The sequence below is a fragment of the Zalophus californianus genome, chromosome 10 (assembly GCF_009762305.2).
Source record: "Zalophus californianus isolate mZalCal1 chromosome 10, mZalCal1.pri.v2, whole genome shotgun sequence".
In the NCBI taxonomy this organism is placed as follows: domain Eukaryota; kingdom Metazoa; phylum Chordata; class Mammalia; order Carnivora; family Otariidae; genus Zalophus; species Zalophus californianus.
In genome coordinates, this window is record NC_045604.1 from 29,263,636 (window position 1) to 29,276,626 (window position 12,991).

At 54.5% G+C, this 12,991-nt stretch overlaps 1 protein-coding gene across 1 annotated transcript in view; it reads left to right on the forward strand.

The window, feature by feature from the left end:
- The window catches only part of CACNA1S (calcium voltage-gated channel subunit alpha1 S), a 68,060-nt gene that overhangs the window by 50,134 nt on the left and 4,935 nt on the right, over positions 1-12,991 (forward strand). Inside the window, exons 29-38 of the mRNA XM_027611501.2 lie at positions 5,567-5,623; positions 6,480-6,608; positions 6,806-6,871; positions 7,451-7,542; positions 7,975-8,134; positions 9,110-9,237; positions 10,231-10,327; positions 10,656-10,758; positions 11,733-11,834; positions 12,134-12,258. Of these exons, the coding sequence (XP_027467302.1) occupies positions 5,567-5,623; positions 6,480-6,608; positions 6,806-6,871; positions 7,451-7,542; positions 7,975-8,134; positions 9,110-9,237; positions 10,231-10,327; positions 10,656-10,758; positions 11,733-11,834; positions 12,134-12,258 (1,059 nt within the window). The remainder of the gene's footprint in view (positions 1-5,566; positions 5,624-6,479; positions 6,609-6,805; positions 6,872-7,450; positions 7,543-7,974; positions 8,135-9,109; positions 9,238-10,230; positions 10,328-10,655; positions 10,759-11,732; positions 11,835-12,133; positions 12,259-12,991) is intronic.

Here is a 12,991-nt window from a genome sequence, read left to right on the forward strand (position 1 = left end):
CCCACCGTGTATGCAGCGTGGCACCCTGGGGACTTACAAAGATGGAAATGACAGGAGCCACAAGCCTACAGAACGGACAGACAACTCAGATTCCAGGCGGACATAATCCATGGGCCAGGCTGCCCAAGGCAAGAGCTGTTGTGGAAGGGAAAGGTCTTCTCTGGGTGGAGTGGTCAGGGAAGGCTTCACGGAGGTTGCACAAACTGAAGTGGGTCCTGAAGGAAGGGGAGCTGGTGATTGGAGGCGGAGGGAAGAGCAAGCACCACAGGCAGGCTGCTGTAGGAGGGGCACGGAGTAGGAGATGAATGATAGAAGATTCAGGGCACTGAGAGGTCCTGTTTTGCAGAAGCATGTGAGCATGCGGAGGAGGGCAGAGGGGGTACGACTAGAGAGGGAAGGGGTGGCAAGGGGGCCTGGGCTTTTATGTAGCAGGCAATGGGAAGTCACAGGAAGTGTTTGAACCGAGCAGTAGAAGGATTAAAGCTATTCTTCTAAAAAAATTAATCTAGAGGCAAGGGGCAAGAGGTAAGAATGACTAAAATGAGAGCACCCAGTTAGGGAGTAGGTCATTTATTTACTTATCACATAGTATTTGTCGAGTACCTCCTACCCACGCCAGAGATACAGCAATGAACAAGAACATGGGGGCAAGCAGACAATAAAAGATCTCTAACTTGGCAGGTAGGTCCAGTGTGTATTCCAAAGAAAAATAAAGCAGGATAAAAGCTTAGAAGGGAAGGGAATGAAGGGTTGGTGTCAGGAAGATATTTGAGTGACGACGTGAATAAAGCAAAGGAGTGAGCCGTGCAGGTGTTAGGAGAGTTGGGAGAGAAAAACAAGTGAGTACAAAGGCGCTGAGTTTGAGGGACAGCAGGAGGCCCTCGTGGCTGGCGTGGAGAATGCTGGACATGAGTTCAGAGACAGACAGCCGGGGGCCAGATGGCCTAGTCCCTGGAAGGCCATGGTTACGATCTTGCATTTTATTCTGAGAGAGTTGAGAGCCGTTTGGAGGGCTTAAACCTGGTCTGGCTTTAGTTCTAAAAGGATCCCCCGGCTGCTGTGTTGAGAGCAAGCTGTCGGGGACACGGGGCTGGCCCAGGGAGGGCAGTCAGGAGGCTGTTGTGATTGTCCATGAGAGGTGATGGTGACTTGGTGGCTAGCTGTGGATGTAGCAGGAATTGTGGCAATCTGTTTGGGAGGTTGAGCTGACAGAATTTGCACATGGCCTTGATTTAGAGTGAGAGGGAAAAAACAAACTGAACGTGACTACAAGGATTTTTGTCCAAGGAATTAAGCTTCTGTTTACTGAGATAAGGAAACTGCTAGAAAAGCAGGTGTGGGGCAGAAACCAAGATTTCTGTTTTAGACGCGGTAATTTAGGATGCTTACGAGGCATCTGGATGGAGACACCAAGTAGGCTGGGATTTATGAGTCGAGCTTAGAGGTTAGGGCAGGTTGGTGTCTAAATTTGAAGATGGTATTTAAAGTCGTGGGAGAAGGTCCTGAGATAAAGGAGAACAGAAAAGTCAAGGAAGATGAGAGCCAAGCATTGACTTGATTTTGGCAATGGGAAGATCAAGGGGGACCTTGGCAAGAGCAGTTTCAGTGGAATACTGGGGAAGAATGCCTGGTTGCAGTGGACCGGGGAGGGAGAGCAAAGAATGCAAGCAGGGGCAATTCCTTTAGGGTGTTTCTCTCTACAGAGAGAAATGGGATAGAGGCTGGGGGAGAATGTGGAGCCAAGGAGGGTTTCCTTGAAAATGGGAGAAATAGGGGCGCCTGGGTGGCTCAGTTGTTAAGCGTCTGCCTTCGGCTCAGGTCATGATGTCAGGGTCCTGGGATCAGGCCCCGCATCGGGCTCCCCGCTTGGCGGGAGGCCTGCTTCTCCCTCTCCCACTCCCCCTGCTTGTGTTCCCTCTCTCGCTATCTCTCTCTCTGTCAAATAAATGAATAAAATCTTTAAAAGAAAAGAAAATGGGAGGAATGACGGCATATCCTTAGGCTCTGCAAATATCTGGTAGTGAGGATATAACTATAGGAGCAAAGCCTTTGAATAAATGAAAGTGTTTAAGACCCAGTGTCCCAGGGGAGAAGTTGGATTGAAGAAAGCCACAGTTTATCCATGGTAGCAAGAGGGGAAGCAAAACAAATGGGCACGAAGCAATGAGAGTTGGGGCTCAGATGGCAGGCGAGGAACAGAAAAGCTCAAAGGCAAGAGGATTTGGTGACCTAGGGCCACAGGAAGGAAGGAGTCAGGGTGACTCAGCACCTCCCAAAAAGAAAGACTTGGAGGGAGCACTCACTGTGATTCTGTTCTGGTGCTGTGGGTTTGGGTGCTGGGTACACAAGTGGAAATGGGTAGCGAGTGGCTGGAAATGCAGGAGAGGGGCCGAGTGTCGCTCTGTATCCATTGGGGGCGCAGCTCCATCCACAGGGGCTGGTGTCTGATGCACAGAAGTTGAAGCCTCGGGTGGGACCAGCCAGCTGCAGAGTTGAGCTTCCCGCAGAGTTCAAGCCAGCAAAGCCACTTGGTCTGCGATAAAGAAGCTGTCCATTGAGCAGGGTAGACTGTGGGGTTGAAGCCAATGATAAGGATGGAGCAGTCAGTGACCAGAAAGTGAGAAAAAATGGCCAAGCGCAAAGGAAACAGCTTTTGCAAGGAGTTCAGTAGAGATAGTTGCTGCAAAGTGGCGGGTGTTGATCAGGGAAAGGGAGACTACAGGCGGAGCCAGTGCAGAGGAGAAATTCACAACATGAGAAGAGATTGTTGAGGAAGGGATTATTTTCAGGGGTGACAGCAAAGGACACAAGTCAGACCACTGGAAGAGGAAGGGCGTGAGCAGAGGCCGTAAGACGTGTGAAGGGTGCAAGGGAGCAGGGGTGTGGGGAGGAGGGAAGAGGGCATTCATCCTGGGCAGCCACGGCAGTGTCCGAGGCAGCCGGCCGAACCTTCCACTGAAAGGGAGGACAGGACAGTGGGCATGAGGGTGGGAACTGACTCTTGAGGACTAGCCGATGTGATGAATCCATCTGCAGGAAGAATGATGGGGCTGGGCTGGGCCTAGTGAGCTCAGTTTCACCCTGGAGTCATGCTCGGCGGCCCAGGAGCTTGGGGAAAGGGACCAGACACCAGGTGTGGTCTTGAGGGCAGGCACATTGCATGGAGCATCTTAGTGCAAACAAGGGCGTTGTCGAAATGGCAGGACAAGGGTCCAGGCTGAGCGGGGAGGCATATGGCCCCAGGAGCTGGACCAAGAGAAGTGGGGTGGAGGGGATGAGGCCCCCGGGGGTGGAGTGAGAAACAGCGCTGGGGGCAGGCAGGAGGTTTTAGCCAGAGAGGTCTGTGTTTGAGATCTTCGAAGCTGAACTCTCCAGGCTGGCCTCCCTGCAGATTTGAAGCTCGGGTGTTGGGGGGGGGGGGGCGGGGTCACTGCAGGGTGAAAGAGGGGAGCAGGGGGCAGGGAAGAAGAGATCCAAGAATCAGAGGCTGAAATCAAAAGACGGCTGCCCTCTGGGCAGAGTGCCTGCTGAGCTGTATCCCGGGACGGGCGTGGAGAAGAGCACTCAGCCTTCTGAGCCACCCTAACCATGGCCATGGTGGGCTTCTGTTCAGGCGTGGCTGGGGACTAGCCCCAAAGCCAGAGCCTCCCCCATGTAGAGGGCTTCCTTCTGAACTTCCTGCTGGCCCGATGATAAGCACTTCAGACTCTGCCAGCCCAGGCGTGAACCCTATGGTGGGTGGGGAGGTGAAGAGGATTGGCATCAGAGGCACCTGAGAGGGGGCAGGGTGGGGGGGTGGACAGCTCAGGAAAAGTCTGGAGCCTGTGAGGAAGAAGCCCTCAGCCTGCGATTCCTTTAGGCTCAGCCCTGGCAGGAACAGCACCTTCCGGGGACTTGGCTGCCTTGCGGACTCTCTGAGGGAGGGCTTGGCCTGGGAATCCTGTTCACCCCCATGTACAGAAAGACAATGACAGAACTCTGTCTGCTCAGATCCTGAGAGGGTGGGGCAGACGAAGGGCAGGGTGGGTCCTGGGCAGAACCAGTGTGCACATGTGCGTGCGTGGGTGTGTGGGTACTGTATATTTCCATCTATGTTCAGTTTCCACTGGGGAATAGCATCCCAAAGGCCCCAGGGTTTGAAAGCAAAGTTAGGAGAACTCTAAAGAGCCAAAATAAACAGCCCAAATTAAAGGTAATTACTTCTTGAGGTTTGGGGTCCGTGTAGAGGAAGCCTGGGTAAATCAGAACAATTCTTTGGGGGTGGAGGACCCAGAGGGTGTCGGCCATTATTTGATTTTTAGGAGCAGAGATACCAGCAATGTTTCTTTGAAGTCATGTTAAGGCTTTAAATTTAGATATTGATTTCTATTCCTGACATACAAACCAGGGAGCAGACTAGGGCAACACTGTCTGTTAGAACTTTCGGCAATGATAGAAATCTTCTGCTTCATCCAGTACAGTAGCTGCTAGGCACTTGTGTTTGTTGGGCACTTGAAATGTGGCGAGTGCAAATGAATAAATGAATTTCTCATCTGGTTTAATTTTCATTGTAACTTAGAGAGCCACATGTGCTTGGAAGCTACCATACGGGCAGCGCAGGTCTAGAACACTGGTGGTCATCCTTGGCTGCATATTAAAATGCCCTGGGATGCACTGAAACGTCTGAAGCCAGGCCCATCCCCTAGAAGCTGACTAAATTGGCTTGGGTGGGGAACCCAGCGAAGGCATCTATTGAAGTTCTTCGTGTGATTCTGATGTGTCGGCAGGCTTGAAAACCAGTGGCCCGGGGGAAAGAGAATGTTGCTTGGTGGGGAAACCGGTGTACTGGGAACCAGTTCACCCACAAATAATGGGAAGACAAAACAACGACTTCCCCTGTCCCGTGACTCCAGGACAAGGGTTTCTCCTGAAGGGTGGCCTAAGAGAGAAGCTGAGTAAATAGGAAAAACTGCTGCTTGCACACATGCAACACCTGCTCTTAAGAACCTGGCCACTGGGATGCAAGCCTTGGTCATGCTCGCGGGCCAGGGGCAGAGAGACGTCTGCTGTGGGCGGCTCAGACTCCCGCGGAGGGCCTTTGCCCCTGCAGGATGGGACTTCCATAAGGGCCTGGGCGGCACAAGGGAGCTGGCAGCCTCCTTGGACCCAGGGAGATACAGGGGTGTGAGCCCACTCAGAGTGATGGGCCAGCACTTTAATGTGTCCCCTTAGGGATGTGTCCCCGGCATCTCATAACCCAGACACACAGGAAGAACCTGGGCCCCTTGTCAGCTGTAGGCACGTCCCAGAGACAGGACGGGACCTGTCCCCATCTGGTCTTCCCTCCCCTTCTTGCTCCCTTGTCCCCAGCCTGTTGCCTCACTGTTCCCACAGCTTGGTCCTCACACCCACCCACCCCCACCCCTGATTGGCAGCCACCTGGGGTCTTCATCCCTTGCCGCTCCTTTTCTCTCTTTAACTCTTCTGTGTGTCCTTTCTGACGCCTCTCCTCACTTGCCCCCTCTCCCCCGTGTCCCTCCTCCTCTCTCTCCTCCCCTGCCCCTCCCCTGGTCTCTTCTCTCCACAGACTTTCCTGGCCTCCAGCGGAGGACTGTATTGCCTGGGTGGAGGCTGCGGGAACGTTGTAATTCCGGGCTGCATGAGCCTGCCCCGCACGCCCGCCAGCTCTCCGCCCTGCAGCTTGCATGCTCAGGCCTGGCCATGGCTTTGCATGGGGTGGATCTGGCCAGAGGGCTTCCTTCCCTAGAGCAGGCGCCCTGGAGGGTTCGGGTTCGGGTGGGGGCGGGGGCCCTGCGGCAGAACGTGCATGGATGCAGTGGCTTTCTCAGAGCTCTGGGAGACAGGGTGAGGGGTCCCTCTGGCACCCTCCGTCCAGATGGGAGCATCCAGAGAGGACTGTGACTGCTAGCTGGTGCAGGACCTTAGTGACAGTTCGCTGGCGCAAGGTCTCTGGGGACACAGGAAGCCTGGCAGGGCTCTCCCCTTCCAGAGTTATCCCGGTGTCTGAGGCTAGGCTTGCCTGGCTTAGGACAGCCATGTGCTGGGTGGGGTGGTGGAGTGGCCGTGTTGAATTGACGGAGACAGAGCACCCACGCTCTAGGGAAACTGCACTGAAAGTGTCCTCCGCTCAGTGGCAGTTTGAGGAGAAGTCGAGATGAGGCAGGAGGCCTCAGAATGACAGGCATTGGGCCTGGCTGCAGCCTCACTGGGCCCGGGGCCGAGTCCCTGCTGCCTGTCCTGAGAATGGGCTTAGCGCACTGCTTGGCCCACGTCCCTTCTTTTGGCCCAACAAGCCCAGAGCCCTGAGCCTGAGGAGGATCGGGCACTTAGTGCTCAGCAGGGGCCATGAGGTGGGGCTGGACCTCTTCTCCGCCATGGACATCTCCCTGGCACATACACATTGTCCCTCCCGCCCCGCCTGCTCCTTACCCCTCTGAGATGCCACCTCCAGACTGACCTCTGGGGCTGCTGGCCCGCAGGACCCAGACGAGAGTGCCCGCATCTCCAGCGCCTTCTTTCGCCTGTTCCGGGTCATGAGGCTGATCAAACTGCTGAGCCGGGCAGAGGGAGTGCGCACTCTACTGTGGACCTTCATCAAGTCCTTCCAGGTGTGCCTGCCCAGCCCGCCTGACCAGGCTCCAGGCCAGGTCGGCACGGAGGACCCGGAGAGGCTGTCGGGGACGTCTGGCTAGCCCAGGGTAGAGCCCCGGGGTGGCCATGGGGTGCACAGTGAGCTCAGGGAGGGGACGGGCTGCTGAGCAGGTGCGCCGAGCCCTGCTCACTGACCCTCCCTCCTCGCCACCAGGCCCTGCCCTATGTGGCTCTGCTCATCGTCATGCTCTTCTTCATCTACGCAGTCATCGGCATGCAGGTGAGAGACAGGGGGGCCCAGGTCAAAGGAGGGATCTTGGCCATGTGACAGGGGCATCTGGGGACCCTCGAGAGAGGCCTAATCATCATGGAGGCTGGATCCTCCACCCTCCCTGCCTCTTCCATCCTGGCCACCAAGGTGTCAGACACAGGACTGAGGAAGGACGCTGGGCACCTTATCCCTGGCGGCCACAGGACTGGTGGGCTGGGAGCCACCCAGGAGGAGACTTGGCATGTGGGTGGACAGCAGGGGCCACATGACAAGGGCCTCAGGTGACCTCAGTCTACCCTCTGGCGAGCCCTCTCCCCCCGTTCCCCACATGGAGTCCCTAAGTTGGCTTGTGCTGGGAAAAGCAGTCTGCCCTCCTGCTTCCCCTTGGCTTGATGGGAAGAACTTCACCCAACCTTGAAAATAATCCGATTAATTTGACTCCCGGTCTGCTGTGGCCCGCAGTGAAGGGGACTTGGAGGAGGTAGGGGTGAGAGAGGGGAGCAGATGAGGTGGGAGAGGACAGTGGGGCCTGGGCTGAGGGGAGGCTGTGATCTAGGTCCCAAGGTGGGAGCCTTTTGTGATTTGCAGATGTTTGGTAAGATCGCCATGGTGGACGGGACCCAAATAAACCGCAACAACAACTTCCAGACCTTTCCACAAGCTGTGCTGCTGCTCTTCAGGTTCAAGGCTCCCGCTGCCCCCACCCCATCCCCACCCCCTGCCCTTGGCCTTTGCTTTGCTCTACTCTGCTCCAGAGGCAAGGCCTGGGCTTCCTGGCCCCGGGGCCGGTGTAGCTACAGAGCGCCCCGTGCCCTGACCCGCTGAGGCTCTGCTGTTCCCGTCTTGAAATGTTTAATCGCTTTTGGAAGTCAGCTAAGCTCCCCACTGCTCAACCAATGCCATTTTTTAAAATCCGTTTTGGACAAGTGACCCCACATCTTCATTTTGCACTGGGCCCCAGAAATGACGTAGCTGGTCCTGAGTGGAGTATGGCCTATCCCCCCGGCTCTCATCCCGCTGAAGCAGGAGACGGGGCCAAAGGTCTCTTCACGGGAGCCGTGGGGCCTCAGTGCTGCGACCTTGCCTCACCAGCAGGATCCTGTCTTTTCCAGGTGTGCGACAGGAGAGGCATGGCAGGAGATCCTGCTGGCCTGCAGCTACGGCAAACTGTGTGACCCTGAGTCAGATTACGCCCCGGGTGAGGAGTACACGTGTGGCACCAACTTCGCCTACTACTACTTCATCAGCTTCTACATGCTCTGTGCTTTCCTGGTGAGACACCAGGAGAGGAGCCTGCCCGCCCCCTGCCCCGCCCCTGTCAGCTTCTGTCCCTCAGGGATTGGCCTCCGGGACACAGGAGATTCTGGTTAGATGGCCCCTTGTTCCGCATATCCTGGGCGTGACTTGATTTTCTGAGGGCTTTATCATGCTCCAGAGGGGTTGCTAAAAAGTTTTACCTTTTTTGATTCGCAATTAGTAATCAAAAGAATTTAATGGGGCTCTGTCCTAAATAGATAGGGGCTCCCAATAAAGCCACTTGCCCCTTCCTATTCCTCTGAAGAGAAAGTTGCCCCACCGTGAGGGGGATGAGGCCCTGGAAACAGGGTCCCAGAGGAGGTCCCTAATGGGGTTAGAAACAGAGCGCAGATTATTCTCAGACTCCGGGGCTGCTGTCTGTCACATGTGGAAGGCAAAGAGCCAGTGGTGTCCATGGGGCTGTCACTCCTTCACTCTTTCTTCTTTCCTATTTCGGTCAAAACTGTTGTGTGAGCATCTGTGTGCCCCTGGGCTCAGTGCAGAGGGTAGACACATGCTAACACCAGTCCGGCCCTGAAGGAGCTCACTGGGTACCTGGGGAATCCATGCGTAAGCAAATCTTGCCATTCAAAGGGACACCTGTTATACACAGACAAGGCAAGGGCAGTGATGGGACATGGTCCCGTGAGGACACTGAGGAGGGTCACCTCTCTGGGCTGGGGGCAAGAGGCTGAGACTGGAAGAGCTTGAGCTGGGTTTTCCAGGATGAGCACTAAGATCCCCGTCAGAAGACACTGCCCGTGCAGGAGCGAAAGGTGTGACACAGGTTGCTTGTGTGGGGGGTGTAGGTCATTCAGAAGGGCTGCAAGGAAGGGCCCAGGGAGGAAGGAGCTCTGGCCCCCTTACCCCGTCGACACCTCCCAGCCCCCAACCTTATCCCCATTATCACCCGCTTTTCCATGCTGGGAGCCCTCGGTTCTCCTCTTATAGATCATCAACCTCTTTGTTGCTGTCATCATGGACAACTTTGACTACCTCACGCGGGACTGGTCCATCCTGGGCCCTCATCACCTGGACGAGTTCAAGGCCATTTGGGCAGAGTATGACCCAGAGGCGAAGTGAGTCCAGTCTGTAGGCTCTGTGCGGGGCCGTCCCTCAACTGTCCCCCCCTTCCATCCTAGACCCCATCCTGGTGTCCTATATGTAGTCACTCTCAAGTTTCATAAGAATGAGTGGGCTTCTTCTCCCTCCATTATCTGAGGTTCCAGATCAGAAAGTTGGAGTTTCTTAGGGTTGGAGGGATCCCACAGCCTCCCAGGGCAGAAAACCCCTTGACTTTATTGGGAAATGATCATCCAGCTTTTGCTTGGACACATCCAGGAGCAGGGAACTCAGTACCTCCACACGCCCTGGCTGGTCAGAGTTGTAGTCCACTGACCAACAGCGCGCTAGCTTGATTCTTGATTAAAATGCAGAGCCCCGCGCCCCACCCCAGACTGACTGATCAGAAACTGCGTTGCTTAGTAGCCTTATCCGCAGGGCATTTGTATGCATGTTAAACCTTGAGAAGCACTACGGCTTTACATTCTTTCTAAAAAGGTAATAAGCTCATATTTGATGAATGTTGCCCAGGTGTCAAGCACTGCGCTAGCCGCTGCGTACATTATCTCATTTAATCCTTACAACAATCTATGACACAGCTCTCCAGCTCTCTATCAGTCCCTGGAAGTGAGGGTCTACCTCCAATGATCCACACCCTCTACTTCTGTTAATATAACCCAAGAGCCCCCCGGTCAGCTCAAATAGAACCCAAGGAAGGCTCTGCCATGGGGAAAATGAAGTCCAGATTCTAGACCTGGAGATCCCATATCTGAGGGACTTCTGCTCTCACAAGGACATTTGCCCAAAAAAGAACAGCCCATTCCTGGTGGTGGGCAATAGTGAACCCAAACATTGTTTCTTCTTTAAAGAGTGAGCTCAGCTTTTACCTCCTTGGAAAAGAGTAAGTGTTCCCCCGTGGCCTGGCTCTCTTCCCCTTGGCCTGTTCTCTGAGCAGGGAGAGTGGCTCTGGGTGGGACTGCGAGGGTACAAGTCTATGTGTCCTCCTGCAGGGGCAGAATCAAACACTTGGATGTGGTGACTCTGCTGAGACGGATCCAGCCCCCTCTGGGCTTCGGGAAGTTCTGCCCCCACCGGGTGGCATGTAAGGTAACCAGTGCTGCCAGAGAGGCGTGGCCTTTGGGAAAGGAGAGGCTCAGTTACCTTGGGACAGGGAAGCTGGTGAGGGAGGGCCTGATTGGATGAGTCATTTTAGAGTAGTCATCTCTTGGGTCCCCAAGTCCCTCCCTGAGGACCTCAGGTCTCAACAGTGTCCCCCCAACTCATCCTTCCATTCCCTCGTGAAGGGTGTCCTGAATCACCCGCACCCCCAGCCTTCGTGTCCCATCCCCGCCCAGTCCAGAGACCAGGCTGGGATGACCTGCCAAGCCTGGCCTGGTCCCAACTCAGCAGCCAGCCACTGCCCCTCCCCTCACAGCGGCTGGTGGGTATGAACATGCCCTTGAACAGCGATGGCACGGTCACCTTCAATGCCACACTCTTCGCTCTGGTCCGCACGGCACTCAAGATCAAGACGGAAGGTGAGGGCTTTCTGGTGTGCGGCCCCCTCCCTTCTCTCAGACGATGAGTTTTCTGGTGCAGATTCTACCAGATTCTCAGAGCTAAAGGTTGGAACCAAGAGCCATGGGGGAAAGTAGAAGGAGGACCCCAGACCATGACCACAACATTCTCATGCCTTTCAGGGCTTAGAGAGAGCTGGAAAATTCTCTACAGGGCAAAGGTCACTAAGGATCTGTTCCCACACAACTATGTCTGAATGGGGCCAGAGAAATGGCAGTGTTAGCACAGAGGGGAGGGCCACCCAAGGTCTGGCTCTGGGCAGGGGCAGAGAAGCTCTTCAGGTCGCACTGGGCAGGCAGTCCACACTCAGTTCCACTAACCCCGCAGGTCCCCCCCTGCCAGGAAGGCAGACGTGGTGGGAAAAGGGAAAGGAGTCAGGGTGGGGGTCTTGGTATCGTTCCTGAGCCGTCACTTAGGGCTCAGCTCTACCAGAGCCATCCCCGAAGACCATCAGGACCTCTGCCAGCATCTGAGACAGCCCCAGGGAACGTTTTCTTGGGAAGGCAAGGAGAGGAAGGCAAAGAGTTAAGAATTGGAGAAACCAAGTTAGGGCAGCAGGAAGGCTGCCTGGGGGTCCTTGGGAAGACCACAGGGCATGGGGATTTGAGGGCTTTTGAGGGGAAAGGGAGAAGAGCAGGAGATGACAGACAGCATTCAAAAGCAGCCACTCTGAACACTGGGTGCCAAGGCTTGTGGGGCGTGAATACATGACCCAAGGGTTGGGCTTCCCCAGGGGGATGGTGATGCCCTCCCCCCATGGTCAGTGCTCAGCACAGCAGCTGCCAAAACCAACCAACAAAACAAAAAACAAACAAAAACCTCAGCCAACATTTGTTGAATGAGGTGTTCACAGAGAATCCTAGGTGGCTTTGTCAAGTGCCATTGACTTGGGCTGGGTGACTTTAGACGGCCTCTGCCTTTCCCTTGCCCCCAGGTAACTTTGAGCAGGCCAATGAGGAGCTGAGGGCCATCATCAAGAAGATCTGGAAGAGAACCAGCATGAAGCTCCTGGACCAGGTCATTCCTCCAATAGGAGGTGAGTGCTGCTTTGGGAGACCAGAGTCCAGAAGCAGCTGAGGAGAGGGGACAAGGAACTTCTCCAGGAAGCCCTATGAGAATCTGAGAATAGCCCAGACCCTTTGTAAATACCTCGGATAGACCCCATGGTGGCCATCAGGGCAGGTACTAGACTTAGGATGGAAACTGCCCACTGTCCAAGTCAGCAAGGAGAGGAATGTCCTAAATGGCCCGGCCCTGGCTACCCCTGGCTCCCACTATGAACCCAGTTCAGATTCTTACCCACCTTCAGGACATCCCTTGTTGGCTCCTCTGCAGATGATGAGGTGACTGTAGGGAAGTTCTACGCCACATTTCTCATCCAGGAGCACTTCCGGAAGTTCATGAAGCGCCAGGAAGAGTATTATGGGTATCGGCCCAAGAAGGACACCATACAGATCCAGGTAAGCTCAACCTGAACTCCAAGGGACTCCACTGAGCCAGGTCTCCAGGCTCCAGCTCCCTCTTCATGTCTTTGAAGGCCAGCGATGGAGGCACAGAGGGAAGGAGGGAGCCAGAGTGAGTGAGGAGAAGAGCCAGGAGCTCCTCCATCTCTGGATGATAGAACCAAAAGAAATGGGATTTGTTCAAAAGAGAGATTTGAGTGCTTAAAATGATCCACTGGTACACAAAGAAATTTAAAACTTTGTTTCATCTCATCTGTTTTTTATTTCTATTTTTTGTGTTAATTATAATGCACACAATTTACAAATTCAAAAATATACATGGATTTGGGTTGTGTGCTCAAAAACTTATTTCACTTGCAATTTTTACTTTAAAACTATCTCACAATTTTAAAAGTTGTGTGTATAATACAAACACCTTTTTTCCTGAACCATTTCAGAGTAATTCCCAACATTATGTTCCATCAACCCAGAGCATTTTCATATGCAACAAGGGCATTCTCCTCCATAATGCTCCTACATAATCACAATGCAACCACCAGAAACAGGAAATTAACATTGAGACTTTTAGGGGCACTGGGGTGGCTCAGTCGGTTAAGCGGCTGCCTTTGGCTCAGGTCATGATCCTGGGGTCCTGGGATCGAGCCCCAGGTCCGGCTCCCTGCTCAGCGGAGAGCCTGCTTCTCCCTCTCCCTCTGCCTGCCACTCTGGGTACTTGTGCTCTCTCTCTCTT